General features: G+C 36.9%; 1 protein-coding gene across 1 annotated transcript; it reads left to right on the top strand.

Annotated features, from left to right (window-relative positions):
• The first annotated feature begins 18 nt into the window (after window positions 1–18).
• wdr26b (WD repeat domain 26b) lies at window positions 19–18,632 on the top strand. Its single transcript, XM_082146589.1, has 14 exons — window positions 19–567; window positions 1,827–1,926; window positions 4,378–4,434; window positions 5,466–5,602; window positions 6,744–6,841; window positions 9,166–9,322; window positions 9,415–9,553; window positions 9,697–9,837; window positions 11,430–11,549; window positions 12,454–12,599; window positions 12,682–12,760; window positions 13,390–13,519; window positions 13,599–13,793; window positions 16,191–18,632. The coding sequence occupies exons 1-14, from the start codon at window positions 362–364 to the stop codon at window positions 16,214–16,216; spliced, it is 1,731 nt and encodes a 576-aa protein (XP_082002715.1). The 5' UTR covers window positions 19–361; the 3' UTR covers window positions 16,217–18,632.
• Window positions 18,633–19,041: the final 409 nt, after the last annotated feature.

Raw genomic sequence — 19,041 nt, 5'->3', positions numbered from 1 at the left:
CCGTCCGGAAGTGAGGCAGCAGGGGAATGTCCGGTGACGTCAGTGCGTCTGGACGCCATTAGATCTGCAGCTGTTTGGAGAGAAACAACAACAACACGAACGACCCTCGTAAGAAACGCGCACTGGACCGCGGGAGCCCGACGCCTCTTTCCCCTCCCCCGGGCTTCACCGGCTTCTAACCACGGCCGCTCTCGGTGAGGAAACTCTGGCCTCCGCTTCCTCCTCCTCCGACTCGGACACCGGCGGAGCGTCGCCGCCCCCGCGGAAGAAGCACCGAGCCTCGGCGGCGGAGGGAGTAGGAGAGCCCGGGGCTTCAGCGGGCCTGCCATTAGCGACCCACCTCAGCCGAACCGGCACTAACATGCAGTCGAACGGGACCGGACAGGAGCAAAACCACCCAGCCAGCACACAGAACGGAGATGCCAACGGCCTCCAGAGCAACGCGGGCACGGCTTCGGGGGCCTCCGGGACGAGTTCGGGTTCCTTGAAGAAGAAAAAGCGCCTGTCTCAGTCTGAGGAGGATGTGATCCGCCTCATCGGACAGCATCTGCACGGGTTAGGGCTGAAGTAAGTGTTGCGGTAATGAGCACAACTGGACCGAGTCGGTTCTGGTAAAACCCGGTTTGACAGGTCTATCGCGCGACTCAACTAGAGCGCAGCCGTTATGTGATCAACGAAGCGAGCGACGTCGATCTTTTAATGTCGTGTTTAATGACAATCACAACATTTATACCCCGACGAAATAATATATAAATATCTATAATTCAACCAGGATGTCAGACAGATCCAAACAAAGAGAGGTGCGATCACAGATGACAGCTGTGTGTGTGTCATGTATTTCTCGGGGCCCGAAAGCGTATTTTTGCTTTAGTGGTGTCAAATGTTAAGATGAATTAATTAAGATAAGCATATTTCTGTTAATACATGATATATGCGTGTTTATGCTACATCAAATCAGGATGACATCCTCTGTGTGTTTTTGCGTTTTAATGGCGGCTGTGGAATGTGTGTGTGTGTGTGTGTGTGTGTGTGTGTAGCAGCTGGTTTACATTAGAAAGAAGCTGAATCTAATTTTAGTGAAGATCTGCTAAATCCATCAGCTGCCATTCAGATGCAAACCTCAAACATGAATTCTGAACAATCACAATCCAGATCACTGTGCTTGAGCACACACATCCAAGAACTAGACTACAAGATGAGCCGAAAACATCAAGAAAACTGCAAACATCCTTCCCATCCCCCCTCACACACACTCTCTCTCTCTCTTTTGTAATCATAGCATGACGTCATTCTGTGGGACCCTGCATTCAAAACACTTTCACTCTGTTCTAGAAACCTTCACCTGTAACGACCTATTTACTGCATCGACATGTTTCAGCTTGTCTGTTGGGTTTTCTGTCTTTGTTAACCTAAAAATATATGTTAATAAAAAGGAGTGAATAATTATATTAAAGCAACATGACAGAAGTAAGAGTGCTGCTGTTCTGATATGAACTGTGATGTGGCCGAGTGCCGCAGGTAATCGCACACAAAATCATCCAGAACCCCTTCAGAAATGATTATTCTCATTATGTAGCAGGGCCTCTGTGTCTTATTGCTTTTATGAAACCGTTAATACATAATAATCAGTGTTAGAGACACAAATCTCTAACACTGCCATCCTTCATTAAGTTTAATAGTTGGCCTTATAACTTAAAATGGCAACAGTACTTGAACAACTAGCTTTTGTTTTCCTCAAAGATGGCAAATAGAAACAGTGAAGCTTTAGTTGTGGTATTTGATAAAGGTGTAATAAATGAGCGATGTGTTATCTGTCTCTCTTTTAGTCAGACGGTGGATTTGTTGATGCAGGAATCTGGCTGTCGATTGGAGCATCCGTCAGCCACCAAGTTTCGGAACCACGTCATGGAAGGGGAATGGGACAAGGTGAGCTTATTCCACATGACATATTTAGGCCTGGTTTCATAGACCGGGCTTAGATTAAGCCTTAGTTCAATTAGGACATTTAAGTAGCTTTTATAAATGTGCCTTGAGACAAACCAATGGCACAACAAAGCCACATTTGCAGTATCAAACTGATGCGTTAGAGGTGAATACATGCAGGTTATATATAGCATATATTTTAAGATATGCTAGAACAAGTTGCTTCTAGTTAAAACAGATGAAACATGCATTTAATCTGGGATTAGGCTTAAGCCTTGTCTGTGAAACTGGGGAAATATGTCATTTTTATGGTTTAGATTCAAAGTTGTCAGGAAAGATAGTCACTGTTATCGTGGTTATCAAAGTTTTACCCCATGTACTTTCTCAATGCATTCTTAATTTCATTCCGTGCTTTTATTTTGCATGATGCATCAGTGCATGTTGAAGATAATATGTTTGTATTTTTAATCTTTCATAATAATACAGGGTTCCTGTGCAGTTTGCAAAAGAATGGAATTTGAATTTAGAGTAATTTCCTGGTCTGGATAAGTATGGAAAAAAGATAACAGTATGGAAAATATTTGTGTTTCTAAAATATAAAATTAAGATTTTCTAAAAATGAATCTATCATACAGGAGTGTTTTCATGGCAAAGGTTCAGTGATTGTTGAACATGACTGAGTGCACAGTTTCATTATGCAAAACGTGTCTTTACCATAAGCGAGTCTTTTTTGAACTTCACTAAATGAATGTGTGTGTGACACTCGAACCAGACACTGATAAAGGAGCAGAGGATCGTGTTAAATCAGACTGTGCTTTGATGGTGGTGATGGTGCAACATCAAACCACATGTACAGTATCAAACTGATGTGTCAGAGGTGAACACATGCAGCTTATAAAGCAGAGAAAATAAAAATATGTGCTATATACCAAAAATAATGCTGTATGAACCATTTATGCTAAATATGATATGAAAAATTCTGGAAATTTGAGTATGGATTTTATTAAATGGGAAATGTGTCTGGGAAACCCTGATAACTAGTCTTTTACTTTTGGCTAATGTTCCAACCACTTTTGAATTCTTATGTTTAATGAAGTGAGGCCAGATTTAGTTTAACTTTTTTTTTTTTTTTTTTTAATCAAAGATAAACTTTACATTTTAAATTAACTTTTTTATTATATGTTGTTGATTTGTTGTACTTTTTCTATTTTCCCTACTTGTCTCTCATCATGAATATATCCATGGTAGCTGTGGTGCTAAATTAAAAAACAAAAAACAACCAATCCAGTCAGTTCCCAATGGATAAAGTGACTCCTTTTTCCTCATTAAATATCTTGTTTCACTTGGAAAATTCACATTATTGGCGTAGAATGCGTCATGTTTATTAAGGTCTGACATGCTGACCGGTGAACGTCCGGTCAAAGGTCATGTAAATATGTACATGAGGGAGCTGTGAAAGGTCCTTCAAAAGAGACCTTAATTCTTTCTGATTTATGTGGTTTTTGCATGCATAGAGAGTTTTGGTTTTGGCGGTCCTTCAAAAGAGACCGGATAATTCTTTCTGATTTATGTGGTTTTTGCATGCATAGAGAGTTTTGGTTTTGGCTCCATGGTGAATTCAGCCATTCTTTCTCTAACCACAGGTATGAGTACATGATTGCAGGTCTTTCCCTTTCCTTTACACCTCATGACCAAACTGAAAGACAAGTCTGGGGTCGTTTGAAAAGTGGATTCATATATTTGTCTGCAGTGTAGTTTAAAAATAAAAACAATCCAGAAATGCTGTATTTTGTAGAGGAAGGAGGAGCAGGTTTATTTGATCATTTCTCACCTAATTTTAGGAAAGTTTGGATGTCGGTTTGGACCATTGAAACCGAGATTTTCTAAGATATCAGGCAGAAACAATAATCATGCTGACTTTTTGAGAGTTTGTGGTGGGATAAAACAAACTATGTAGAAATTGTGCTTCTGGCTTGAGGAACTGTGTCAGTCACTTCTGTGGATTTGGGGATTTCTTTTGTTTGTCTTCTGAACTAACAGTGGAAAAGATGAATCCTATTTTTCCATCTAATTCTTTACTAGTTTCCTTTCTATTTATACAGGCAACTTTACAAACACATAATGCTTCTTTTCATCTTATAAATGGAATTTGTGCAGAAAATGCTGCTCTTAAAAAAAAAAAAATCATTTGCACATTTTGATCAGTTTTTGTTTAAAGTTTGATTTTGAATCTTTCTTTAAAATGCACTACAGTAGTGCAAATTCAGAGAACTGAAGTATGAATAAAGTTTCCGGATACATTCAAACCATTTTGAATTTTAAGTTCACTTGACTTATTTTGTCACTAAGCTTGAAGGTTTTAAAGTAAAATCTATGTGGTGTGACTGTACTATGGTTGATGGTATTTTTCCACAAAATGCTGAACTGATGCTTCTGTTTCTTTCTGTGACACAGGCTGAAAACGACCTCAATGAGCTAAAAGCATTGATGCATTCACCCAACGCTATTGTGGTAAGACCACCAGACTCGGCCACATGCACTCTTAATGCTGAAAGCTTCCGAAGCTTCATCTGGAACAAGTGTTGTAGAAATCATTCTGGATAGGGTTGTCATATGTTCTTTCTTAAATTGGAACGTCAAGCCCACACTAAAGGCTTAGTAAGTTCTGGCTAGTTTGTAACTCTGTATTAAGTTTGGTTGCACCATATGTTCTTGAGGCGGAACGTAGCTAGTAGGTCAGAAGCTCTTTGTAAAGTAATGCATAGTTGCATAATATGATGTTTACATTCAGTGATCCAGTAGCAGCCTTCAAATTTGTGAGCAGAAGTTGTTGAAACAGTGAATTTCAGTTTATCCTGTTAAAGTTTATTCTAGCTTATTTTACCTCAAGTAGCTTATGGCAAAAATACATTTCAACTGAAATGCGATGAATAATCATGAAATAACACAAGTATTTTATGTAAATAGCATTCAGAATATCAGTATATCAATAAATACTGATACAAACAAACATAAGAAATTAGATTTATTTATTATGATTGATTTTGTTTGCCACACAGAGTTTAGTTCGGCTTGGTTTTGAAGAGCCGCTAACAAGTTAATTATTCATAATGTTCTTTCTCTTAACATGTAAATGAGTGTAAATGTCAACTTCATCTTCTATGTCTGAAGGATTGTTGTTTGTCAGGTAAAACATGAGCTTATTGATGCAGTTCAGTGAGTCTCCTGTTCTGTAAATATTTATTAGTTTATAGTTACTAAGCTAAGTTGTAACTGATGCAACCGGTCCCTAGTCATTTCTGGTTTCTTGCTGCACAGATTTGAGATTGTTGAACCTAGAAATCTAGTTGTCTTTGCATTCACAATGTCTGTGTCCTTCAAAGGGGCCTCAGGTTTATTTGTGCCATTTTAGTTATAACCATGTCTTTTGTTGTGTCTCCATATTAGTTCTGACTGTTGTTTGAATGTAAAGTGGACTATTCTGCCATGTGTATGATAAATGATTGGGTCACTGAAGTGAGTCTTTCTCTCTTTCGTTCTAGCGGATGAAGTTTCTGCTATTACAGCAGAAGTATCTGGAGTATTTGGAGGATGGAAAAGTTCTGGAAGCTCTGCAAGTGTTGAGAGGAGAGTTGACTCCACTCAAATACAACACTGATCGAATCCACGTGCTCAGCGGGTACTAAACATGACACATTAACATACCTGCCATTGTTAATAATAAACAATTTCTCTGTCTTAAAGGGTTTATTTGTTATTGCTAATATGGTTGTCGCGGTAACCACAATATTGTAATACCATGATACGTACAAGCCAACCACAGAGGAATGCAAGTAATCGCCACAACCACGATGTTCACGTGTTTTCTTGTTTTTTTCCATAAGGCTATGCCGTTCTTGTTTTACACTTCATGCGTGTGTAATGAACGTTAATAATGATAACACATCTTTTCCGCCAACTGGCTCTTTTGTTCTTAAGATTCTGTGTACAATTGTGATTTGTACAGAGGCTCTGTTGATTTGCACTAAACAAGTCTAAACAGAGAGAGAGAGAATGAGCACGTGCAATTACCTGTGTCTGTACTTCTTCAGGGCAAGTCATATATTCATGAAAAAAAAAAAAGGTTTGCCATGTCCGAATAGAAAAGTGAAATATTTGCTGGAGCATCCTGTCAACATTTAAGGGTATTTCCCATGAATGTCGTCAGCACTGGTCTGATACTGGATACTATTGGGAAATATCAACAGTCTCGGCCTCTTGTCTAGTCAGATATGAGGATTGGAAATAACTGTACACTATACAAACAATAGTACAACAAGCTTATTGTCAGGTTTATGTTCTGTTATGTGGACCAATATTTTGACATTATGTTCTGTTTCCTTTAGTTCCTGTTTCCCCGCTCTGTTTAGTTTCGGTTTCATTGGTTACTGATTATGTCCTTATTTGTTTATGTAGTTACATATTAGTTTCACATATGTCTAGTTTACTTTCCTACACCTGTTTATATAGCCCTGTTTCAGTTCTCGTTTATGCGTTGTTTGCATTATTCTCCTGCGTGTTCATTCATTTATTAATAAAGCCTGTTTTGTTTTTGAATCCCCATCTTCGTGCCTGTTCACCACATTGTAACACTTATTTATATAGCAAAAATAAATAATTTAAAAAATGTGACAATTAGCCACTCAAAATCATTGCAAGGGAAATTCCTTTAGCCCTAATTGCTCAAATGTATTACTATTGAGCTCTTTATAGATCTTGTACTATGAAAATCACTGTGATCTGTGTCGATGGCTCTCTCTGATTTGCTGTGTGTTTTTAAGGTATCTGATGTGCAGCCATGCTGAGGATCTGAAGGCAAAGGCGGAATGGGAGGGAAAAGGCGCTGGATCACGTTGTAGATTACTGGACAAGCTCCAGGGTGAGTGTACAAACACACACATTTACAGAGATCTATATGTGAGGACATACCATAGTCTCCTGAGGGCTTTTCACACTGCGCCTAACCCCGGGTTAACATCATTTTAAAACCCTGCTTTTAAGCGATATGGAATGTTATGGCAGATTCTTAGCTGCAGACAAGCAAATGCGTGCCTCATATTCACATGCTTTGGACAGTCACGGAAAAACTGCGTGCTGAATAAACAATTGTTTCAGCTTTTGAGGAGAAAAATGTCAAATGGTGACAGAAAACGTGACAATTGGAGTGAAGCAGAGACCATTTTATTCTTAACTTTATAGTCCAAAAAAATTTGTTCACAATATATAATATGAGGATGTGCAATACTGGAGCGTGCAATACTCCAATCAGTGACACTGACACCACAAATATGCAATCAGAAATGTGAACCAAGATAACCCAGGATTCCATTTAAGCCGGGTTTACATTGACCCAGACTAACTATTTCAATTGTGAAAAGCCAGCTATTGATTTGATTAGGAATGCACAATAAATCAAACCAATTTTGGTTATTAGCCAATATATTATTTTATTTTTATCTGTCATTATTGGCCAATATTTAGCATCATCTAGCAATATTGGGTTACACTTTATTTTAACATGACGTTGTTACAGTTTAAGTACACAAACAAGTACTGAGTAATAGTAATTAACTACATGTATATACTATTTGGTTAAGATTAGGGTTTGGTTTTAGGATTAGTTGCTTGTAATTATGCATAATTTACTGTTATTACTAAAGTCCTTGTAACATGCAACTACCTAACATTAAAATATAGTATTTCCCAAAAGTACACCCTCAACCTTTTTTATAAAAAATTTTTTTATTCTAGTGATATTACTTTTCAACTCCAGTGTTCTATTTTGCAAAAATGTCAATGCAGACATTTTTTACAACTTAGTACTTTGCTCAGTTATACAGTAACAAGCACAAGTCAACCTGCCATCCCAAACATGGTGGTGGCGCAATGGATAAGACACATGCCTTTGGTGTGAGAGACCCGGGTTCGAATCCACTGTGAGACACCAATGTGTCCCTGAGCAAGACACTTAACCCCTAGTTGCTCCAGAGGCGTGCGACCTCTGACATATATAGCAATTGTAAGTCGCTTTGGATAAAAGCGTCAGCTAAATGAATAAATGTAAATGCAAACAAGACCACGGGGAGATGCCAAATGACTGCTTGTAGCTACTATACGGATTCATTCAGAATTATTAAACACACCAAAATACAATTGAAAAAATAAAAACATTCTGAATGTGTGGAAACTCAGCGATCTGAAGGCGGGTCGATGTCATCAGTGAACAGTTCCTCTGTCAGATCAAGCAATCATGTTTATGTTTAGATGTTTGGTCTGATGCCGATGTGTACTTAAACACCACTGACCCTCACAAACTTCTCCGAAACGCACTTCTTTGGTGAGCATCCATTATAAAACACTCACAGTACATTAATTTTGACAACTACGCTAATATATTTAACTCAGAAATACGATGTTATAGCGATCAGACAGTGAGCCGAGGGCGCACATACACGGTGTGTTTGCGCATCAATAATAACGGACTCGCCAATGCCTAATGTACGACTCCTATACGTCACTGTAATCATCTTTTACCTTCATGACCATCGTCATCCATCAACACTATATTAGCGACACAGGTTTTCTTTATCCAGTTGAGAGATGTCGTTTGCGTATCCCATGTTCATGAAGCGGTTGGTTCTTTTGAGCCGCCGTTAGTGCATTTCACAGAACGCAATAAGAAACAGCTTGGGCTGCTCCAAATCCGAGACACTCACAGTATACGTACGAGAGAGCTGGTGCTATTTTCATTTTAATTTATTTAATGTATTAATAATCAAATTAATGAATTATATTAATATATTTGAATAATTTTAAGTTATCTCACGGCCCACCTGGAGAATCACTGCTTTAAGTGATAGCAAAAAAAGTTTTTATATTATTTATTTTATATTAATTATATATATATTATTGTTTTTTAATTTTTTATAAGACTTCTATTATTTCTGTGTGTAATAAATATAAATCTTATAAGAATTAAGAATTTTTTTATGATTTTGAACTTTTAGAATGAAATAAAAATTAAATCTTTGCTTTTAAGCACATCACAAAATGGAAATTTTGTCAGATTTAGCTCATATTTGAGGGTATAGTTGTCTTCAGCGTATAGCCTAGTAAACAAGCACAACCCACTATATTTCACTGTTTTCTATTAACTTCATAATCTATCTTAATTCTACTCATGTGTTTGTGTGTATCGTTTAGCGTACCTGCCCCCCTCTGTGATGTTGCCTCCTCGGCGGCTGCAGACGCTGCTCAGACAGGCTGTGGAGATGCAGAGAGATCGCTGCCTTTATCACAACACCAAACTGGACTCCAGTCTGGACTCTGTGTCCTTACTGCTGGATCACGTCTGCACCAGGTGTGCTGCGTCTACACATTCGAACGCAACACACACACACACACCCTCCTCCGCTCGCAACGATTTCAACATCTCCGTGTTTGTGTTTGCAGGAAACAGTTTCCCTGTTACACACAGCAGATCCTCACAGAGCATTGCAATGAAGTCTGGTTCTGCAAGTTCTCCAACGACGGCACTAAACTCGCCACCGGCTCGAAGGACACAACCGTGATCATCTGGCAGGTGGAGCCGGTGAGTGAGGACGTCTTTCACGTGGACATGCAACGAAACATTTGAGCATCTCGGGAGTCAAACTTTTTCAGTGAGAGTTGACATCTTGAATAGCTCTGTTTGAGGTGGGATGGTGTGGTATAAATATCCACTCTCACACACAGGACTCGCATCAGCTGAAGCTCTTACGGACTCTGGAGGGTCACGCGTACGGTGTGTCGTATCTTGCCTGGAGTCCTGATGACGTTTACCTGATCGCCTGCGGTCCAGACGACTGCTCTGAGCTCTGGCTGTGGAACGTTCAGGTAAACGCAGTGCACATCTTATTGGATTTTGATTTGCCAGAATATGCATTTTAGCAAGAGATTTTCTAAATCTGGGCTGATCTAATGCTATCATCAAGTCACTGTTGCATTTACAAGATGATAAATGCACACGAAAACCCAATATTTTCTTTTGGCTCCATATTTTTATTTTATTAATTGATTGTATTATGAATTTTACTGGATGTGGATTATTATTTTGTTTGTGATCGTTTTGTTTACTGATGTAGAATTGTTATAAAGCATGATAGGATCATTCAGCCACATTTGAGGCTAAAGGTTTATATGGCACTTTCCATCATTCTCTGGCTACTTGAAAATGATAAAATACATAGAAAAAGCATTGATTAGGTGTGTAATACATGTTATGTCATTACTACAATATCCAAAATCAAAAAAGATGTGGGGTTTTTTTTAGCTGTAGTTTATTAATAATAATTATGAAAATATAAAATGAAATATAATGATCATTATGTATTATAGTAATTTAAAACTATTCATACTTTTCTGATTTGTAATTCTTTAAAATTCAATCATTTAAAACAAATCTAATTCATATGAAAGTACTATTCAATGAAAAAAAGAGGGGTAGAGGAGCGCTTCCTGGACTCCAAAGTTTGGTTAAGGTAGAGGTGCTCTTTGGATGGGAAACCAAATACCAAAAATCAAAAAAGAACTCCAAGGCACTCTCAATTGAAAAAATTAAAAAGCCTTTATTAATAAAGGCTTTTTAATTTTTTCAATTGAGAGTGCCTTGGAGTTCTTTTTTGATTTTTAATATGAAAGTACTATTTGATTTTAGCAATATTAACCTTATATTTACCACATTTTTTGTTTTATAATTAAATAAGAAAATTGAATATTGATAATTATTAAAATTATTTCATATTTTTCAAATTCATTAATTTACTTCTCAATTATTTGTGAAAATACTGTAAAATGTTATTGTAGCAGTGATTTATTTAATATCTTTGGAATTAAAATGAGATGTTTTACAATAGAATAATAAATATAAAAAATTATTATATTATTATTTATTAATAATGTATGTATTTTTAATGATTTTTGAACATAATATTGTGTTAAATTTAATACAGCCATGTGATTGTGTTATTAACTATTCTTAAATTAAATTGTGTAATAAATCATCTTTAAATTGGCCATCGGCCACCCGACTCAAAGATATCAGCATTTGCTATTAAAAACCCATTTTGGTTGATTCACCACTGGAGTGTGTGAGATGTAGACAGAAGCTGCGTTCTATATAGTATGAATGTATTCCAGACGTACTACATCCGCCATGTTGTCATTATCATGTGACCTTCCAGCATCAGTAGTGTCCCTTCACCGCTATTCATAAATCCTCTCCTGTGGCCTCATGGGATAGTAAAGTGTCCATCATATGCACACTTCAGGATCTCACCGGAAGTAGTAGGTCATCCAGGGATGTTTCACTGTAAAAACTTTTCGAATACTATGTAGTGTTAGGAAGTATTCAATTTTGAACGCAGCGTAAAGACTTTAATTTTAGCCCAACTCTGACGTTTGACTCTCTTCTTCCACCTGGTGGTCAGACAGGAGAACTGCGGACAAAGATGAGTCAGTCTCATGAGGACAGCCTGACCAGTGTTGCCTGGAACCCCGACGCCAAGCGCTTCGTTACAGGAGGACAGAGAGGGCAGTTTTACCAATGTGTAAGTTCAAAATGGACTTGAAGGGGTTTGATTGTCAGGATTTGACAGCCTTCTCTTTAGCTTAGTAATGATGGACTTTACAGTTATTGAACTGAACTGACTTGAGCTGAATAATGACACTATTGTCTTTTTAGAGCTTCTTTACAGCAGAATTAGAATTTTGTCTCACACTTTGCATTACTGATTGTTATTTTCCTGTTTATTACTGTGAAGCTGCTTTAAAGGGGTCCTATAATGCCCTTTTCACAAGATGTAAAATAAGTCTCTGATGTCCCCATAGTGTGTGTGTGTGTGAAGTTTTAGCTCAAAATAGCCCACAGATAATTCTTTATAGCATGTTAAAATTGTCACTTTTTGAGAGTGAGCAAAAACGCGCTGTTTTTGTGTCTGTCCCTTTAAATGCAAATGAGCTGCTGCTCCCGGCACAGGGGGCGGAGCTACAAGAGCTCATTCTAAGCAGTTTAGATTACCCCATACACACATGCACTGAAAATTGAATGAATTTATGTAGCTGATATGTAGTTAACTATCTTCTAGTCATTGATTAGCATATTCAGTCATGATAATATATAAATCGCGTTCCCGGCGGCGGGTTTATGTAAATTTTAGGGTTAGTGATGTCACTATCCCGTGATGAAGCTTATTGTAGTCCATACCAGCCGTTTGTTGTAGTCCTTAAAAAGCGATTTCTATAAAATAAAATATCTTACTTCGCCTTGAACTTTGAGCGTTGTAACTTTGCAGATGTTGTTTATGCTCAAACTGCAACATTACACACTAACTAAAGGTAGAAAAGTGAAATCATAATCAACCACCCCTTTAAAACTATTTTAGCAGCTTTGTATTAAGCACTACATAAGTAAAGGTGACTTGACTTGTTGATTTGTTGGTTGTGCTTGGACAGGATCTTGATGGTAACCTGTTGGAGTCATGGGAAGGCGTGCGTGTGCAGTGCCTCTGGTGTATGAACGACGGCCGGACTGTTCTCGCCTCTGACACACACCAGCGGATCCGGGGATACAGTTTCGAGGACCTAACAGACAGAAACATGTAAGCAGCTGTTCATTTTTCAGATGGTTCTGAGTTTTGGAAACTGTGTCTGACCTTTCACTTCTCTTTGTTTCTCCTCTAGAGTTCAGGAGGATCATCCTATAATGTCTTTCACTGTTTCAAAGAATGGAAGATTAGCTTTGTTAAATGTTGCAACTCAGGTAAGCATATGGGTCTAGAACTTAGGTTAATTCATTTACTTTGTTTTTAAATGTATGTTTTTAACAATAAAAGAATAGTAGTTCATTAATAATTATTATAAAATATTATAATAATCAAAAGTATTTTTATGAGTATTTTTATTCATTCATTTTCAAGTTGATTTTCATTCATTTTGAAGATATAATTTTTTTGCTGCAATACTTGCTTATGTTTACTACCTTTAAATGAATTTGTATGCTTTTTAGCTTTAAAATTATTATTTTTTTAATGATAAATTATTGATCATTTATTCAAATTATTTTTAGATTTTTTTTGTTAATTCATTTTCTTTTCAACGAAAATATTTGATTTTATTGCAGCAATGTTATCCTTATTTTCTTTATAATTTAATAATTCTTAAATATTATTAATAATTCTTAAAATAATTTAATGACAGTTTTTTTTATAGTAGTTATTTTTAAATTATAGTTTCTCTAAGTAATTTTCAAATTATTTGAGAATATTGCTTTAAATTGTATTGCAGTAATGTTATCTTTATTTTTTTCATATCTTCATATTGTGATGTTTTACTAATGTTCAGTGTTTATAAGAATGTGTCCTAACCAAACCTTGTGTGTGTTTGTCTCAGGGCGTTCATCTCTGGGACCTACAGGACCGTGTGTTGGTCAGGAAGTTTCAGGGTGTGACACAGGGTTTCTACACCATTCACTCCTGCTTCGGTGGACACAACGAGGACTTCATCGCTAGCGGCAGTGAAGGTAACAGAGTTTATTCCTCAGCTTCTTTGCTCGGGGTGTATTTTTAATGAGTGTCACTCAATCTCGCTCTGTCTCTCAGATCATAAGGTATATATTTGGCACAAGCGCAGTGAGCTGCCGATCGTGGAGTTGACGGGACACACACGCACGGTGAACTGTGTCAGCTGGAACCCGTGTATTCCCAGTCTTATGGCCAGCGCTTCTGATGACGGCACAGTCCGAATCTGGGGACCCGCACCCTTCCTGGACGCACAAGAGCTGGACGGCCTCAATGGTACAGACATACTATCCAGTCGCAGAATATACAGCAAGTGTAATTACACTGCTAGTTAGGGCTTCGAGTCTTCAGATTCGTTCACTCTGTGACCTTTAGGTTTCAGCCTAGTTGATGCACAAGCATAAAATACTATCACTCTCAATAATACTTGACAATAAAGACAGCAATAATCTAGCCTGGGTTTCCCCATGCTGCCTTGTGCGCAGCGCGATTTTATTCACGCTGCTAGGCAGCCTGGATTCCATAGACTAGATTTTCGCCTCAGCGAGGGAACCAATCACAGAACGGGGAGGGAGCAGCAAGACGATGACGACGTCTATGCGACACACCGATGCAGTTTGTTTATATCTATGGATCCAACATGGCATCAGACGCGAAGTTATCTTTCGATGCAGCCTTAGATAGTGTTCTAAGTAGTTTAGAACGCTAGTTCGTCGAATTTCTGTCGCTCTACATACGTCATCTGGTATAATTGAAACGATTGGCTATGAGCTACGTACAGGCGCATTTGATAGACATTCGTAGCGCCCAATAAACGGCTCTGGGCATTCGTAAACCACGCCTCAAATACGAGAAAATGAACATGTGGTTCCCAGACCACGTCTCAATGAGACGAGGTCTGACGTTAGCCAGGCTAGCAATAATCTAATTAAATGTAAGTTTCAATAACATTCTTAAATAAATAGGATTGACTGTGGGACACATTCCTGGTTTCAGCATGTTATAAAAAAAAATATTGTCATTAATTTTTGTATTTTTCCCGTTTCAACTTTTCACAATCCAGTAAAAAATGTTATTTGTTAAAATGTTTTTATTTGTATTATTATTACTATATAATTATAAAAAAATGTAACAATATTATATTATCAAAAGTTATTTTTCAGAAAATTCTCAAATAGTTTTTGAAAACATTTACATTTTATTGCAGCAATCATTAGTGTTGTCAGAAGTACCGACTTCGGTACGGTACTGACATTTTAAAAATGTGATGATACCAGCATTTCCCTCTAGCATTTGGAGTGCCGTTGAATGGATTCTTAAACGCCTCTGATTGGCCATTGCGTTCACATGCTCAACATATATGATGACATTTTGTAGATTTGTATCTTTTTTTATGTTGACTTTAAGCATTGTTAAAGGCCTTTTTTTACTACTTTGTTACTACGTAATCTCATTTGAGGCTGCCGGACGTGCATTGCGAGTGACTGAGTCATGAATGCATGAGCTAACTTTTCTGGAACAGGGACAGAAACAGTGTTTTGTCACTATAGCAGTATTTCTAATGCTGTTCTAAAGACTGGGACTTACAAAAGCCATTATGCTGTCAGTCAAACAGGTTCTTAACCATTATTGTTGTGACTGAAGCTTTTTTACCAATGAATAGTACTTCCGTTAATCATAATTTAACAAGAATTTTGTTAGTACAGTCTGTTAACTTTAAAAACCGGTCTGGACTAAATATAAAATAATTATGAAATAATTTAAGTAATTATGTTTAAGTTGTAAACTGTTATATGCACTACCATTCAATTTTTTTATTATTTTTTTGAAAAAAAGTATTTTATATATTCACCAAGGCTGCATTTATTTGGTCAAAAAATACAGTAAAACTGGTAATATTGTGAAATAATATTATTATAATTTAAAATGACTTTTTTCTTTCTCTCTCTCTCTCTCTCTCTCTCTCTCTATCTATCTATCTATATATGAAGAGTTCAGATGCAAAAGCCTCTAAATGCCATCTGAAATTTTCTTATAGAATGATCATTTTTATCAAGCTTGTATATTTAAGTTCAGTAATTTCACTTAAATGACAATTAATAGGTAATCTTCATTGCCATTTAAGTGAAATGATTGAATTTAAATATACGAGCTTGATAAAAATGATCATTCTATAAGAAAATTTCAGATGGCATTTAGAGGCTTTTGCATCTGAACTCTTCATATATATATATATATATATATAATTATTTATATATATTTATTATTATTATTTTAATTATTTATTTATTTTTATTGATGTAATTATTCAATCCTGTTGAGTGGATCTCTTTGAATATATTTTAAGATGTAATTTATTCATGTAATGCAAAGCTGAATTTTCAGCATTATTACTGATCCTTCAGAAATCATTCTAATATGACGATTTGCTACTTAAGAAACATTTATTATTATTATTATTATTATTATAGATGTCTAATTCAGTTGTGCTGCTTAATATTTTTGTTGAAAATGCATTTTTTTTCTCTGATGAATCGAAAGTTCAAAAGAACAGCATTCATTTGAAACCAAAATCTTTTGTGATATCATAAATGACTGTCACATGATCAATTTAACGCATCCTTGCTGAGTAAAAGTGTTGCAATCACATGTCAATCTCTCTCATTTTCCCAGAGAGTTGCAACAGTATGGACAGTTGATGGCAGCCCTGGAACAGACGGCTTCTTATTACGAGAAATATGCGAAGTCCAACAAGAGAAAAACACGATTACAGCATTGCCCTCCTCCACAACGACACACACAAGAGTGCAAACGCGAAAGAGATCCAGAGTCATCGCTTTCAGGAGTCCGGAGGCAGCGGAGATAACCACGGATCTGATCTCTTTCCCATCGTGTTCCCACATTATAACCCTTACATTAGGCCTGAAGACAAGATGCCGCCCATCAGGCTCGAGCGCCGGGGTGGGTGACCAGGGTTCGGCCGGGTGTTTAAACTCACACTCAATGTTTTTCCTCTCGCTCTCAATTCTCCGGCGGCAAAGGACACAACACTTTTTTTAAAACGAAATCCTAGTCCTAGCAATTCTCTTTTGTTCCTTTAGCAGTTGATCAGCTTGGGCTTTTAGTGTTGATGATGGAGTGCTGTAGTTTTTCTGGTTTTTTTTGTTTTTGTTTTTTTTATCTTTAAGAACACAAAAGCATTTGTTTCCACCGGGCCCACGTCACGCATCAGCAGGGGTCAGAGGTCACGTTCTGATCTCTGAGAGTTTGAGTGTTGGACTCAAATTCTGCTTCGGCCTCCCTCCTGTAGCACAGCCGTGTGTGTGTGTGTGTGTGTGTGTGTTCAAATGTGCCTGAAGTTGGTGTACGTTCGCATGTGGCACTGTTTTCACACCAGCGTGAGTGTGTCCCCTGTTTAGCTGTATTAATCATTTTAACAGAATCTGACCGAAGCCCCAGAGACCTTCATCTGTGGAACAAAAACTTGAGAACCATTTTGTATCTTCCTTCCTTTTTTTTTTTTTTTTTAAGAAACCTATTAGCAAAGTTCCTTGTTTTCACCACTTACCTTAGAGGTGGCGTTCAGGAGAGAGACTTTGTCATATTAGTTAGAAAAATTGATCGGAAACGTGACTCTGAGAGCGAAATGCACGTTCAGAGCGTGTGTGAAAACGTGCCGACAGCTTTAAACAGAAAAGATACTGTGACACTCAAACTGTCAATCAGATATTGGGCTCCTGATGAGGAGTTTGTGGCGTTTAAATGACCTATGCAGCAACATTTGAGCTGAGACCCCAGATATAATGTTTCTTGCAGCAGCCATACCAGCATTAAAATAAACCGTCTCCGACCGCACTACATATCCACAACCATTTCATCTCTGCCTGTACGTTAGTTCAATTAAATTCCCTGATCTGAGCTGTTTACACCAAATATCGAGCATTTGAGTCCCCCTTTTTGGAGAGAAATAAATATTTGCTATGGACTGATATTAAATGTTTGAAAAGAAATGCTTTTCTGCCTGTTTTTATGGAAGTTTTTGTTACTTTTTTGGTTTACAATATTTCTTTTTTTTTTATTTCTTTTTTTTTGGTTGACTTTATCTCTGTATCATTATATTAAACTATAACCAGATCATTTGTCTCCTCTTTTTTTAAATATTTTATTTAAGCATTGTTAGCATTCTTTTTTTTCTTTTTTTTAAACATGTATATTATTACATTAACCATAATTTTATTAACATCCACATATGCTTTTCGCAGTCATAAGATGGTGCTAAACGCCCCGGCCTTTGCCTCGCAGGTGGAAGTTTAAATGGATGTCCAGATTATTTCACAATCTTTTCTAAACTTGGATCAAACACTTTATTAAACATTTTTAAGGGTTTACCCTCGCCAACTTTATGAATCTTAACAGCTGGGCGCTAAAGCGCTACATGAAATTCGTTATAAAAGCAATTGTTTGAGAGCAATTCACGATCAATTCTATTGTTCCAATGACTATTTTAGTTATTAAAGATTTGTAAAAATGGATTTTGATATAGAATGGCTTCAGTGAAATCTTCGCATTGCTCAGCAACATCTGCCTGTTTTGGTTTTCATTGAAAACTTTTGCCTGTTTACTTGAGGACCATTTTGTGCCATTAGCAAATAAACATCTAATAAAATCTCAACAATAATTGGTTGCTGCTTGGACCAGGCTGATGCTTGTGCACTGTGACACGTCTTTGCTGTTGATTTAGCTGATCTGAGAGCAGTTTGTTACTTTCTTTGGCTATTCCTCATTGTTTTAAAGAACTAAAAACAAGCCTGCTCATTACAGCAGTAGACATACTATTAATGCATTTGATGATGATGATGGGGGTAGTATTGTTACTCTACTAACCATATGCAAGAGGGTCTCTTTTTTCCAGCTAACTGCAGGTGTGTTGCTCTCATGTTTGACTGTGAATCAGATGTGCGAGAGGTTTTCGTCATGATAACTGCTCCTGTCCGAAGGGCATCCCATTTGCATTAAATGTGTTATTTCAAAAGTGATTGTACTGTTTTGTATTGTTGTGTAGGAAATGTTATGTATGCATATTTTCAATAAAGCATTCAGGGTTTTGAAACATAATGAGGCATTTCACATTGAACTGCATGGGGTCACAGGACCACTGTTAAAATTAGTTTTTTTGTTTAGTTACCAATTCTTAAACCTTTACAGAATATTTGGTTACATTTGTTACAACAAGAATAATCCACTACGAAAAGTACTGTGGTGGCACCATGGTATAGTAATAGTATAGAATGAATGGTAATACCATTCATATACAATGGTATTTATTTTACATGATACTATAATGTAGACTACTTCAAAAAAATAGTATTTTTACATTATCACCATTAAGACACGAAAAAAAAAATATTAACTAGTTATTTTATTTTATTTATTTATTTTAGCTTTAATTAGGTTTCTACGTTGGTGTATTGGCCCCCGACTGAGCCTGGTTTCTCCCAAGGTTTTCTGCCTCCTAAGATTTAAT

The sequence above is a fragment of the Leuciscus leuciscus genome (genome assembly GCF_965113295.1).
Source record: "Leuciscus leuciscus genome assembly, chromosome: 19".
Lineage (NCBI taxonomy): Eukaryota > Metazoa > Chordata > Actinopteri > Cypriniformes > Leuciscidae > Leuciscus > Leuciscus leuciscus.
This window is presented reverse-complemented; position numbering and strand designations above follow the sequence as displayed.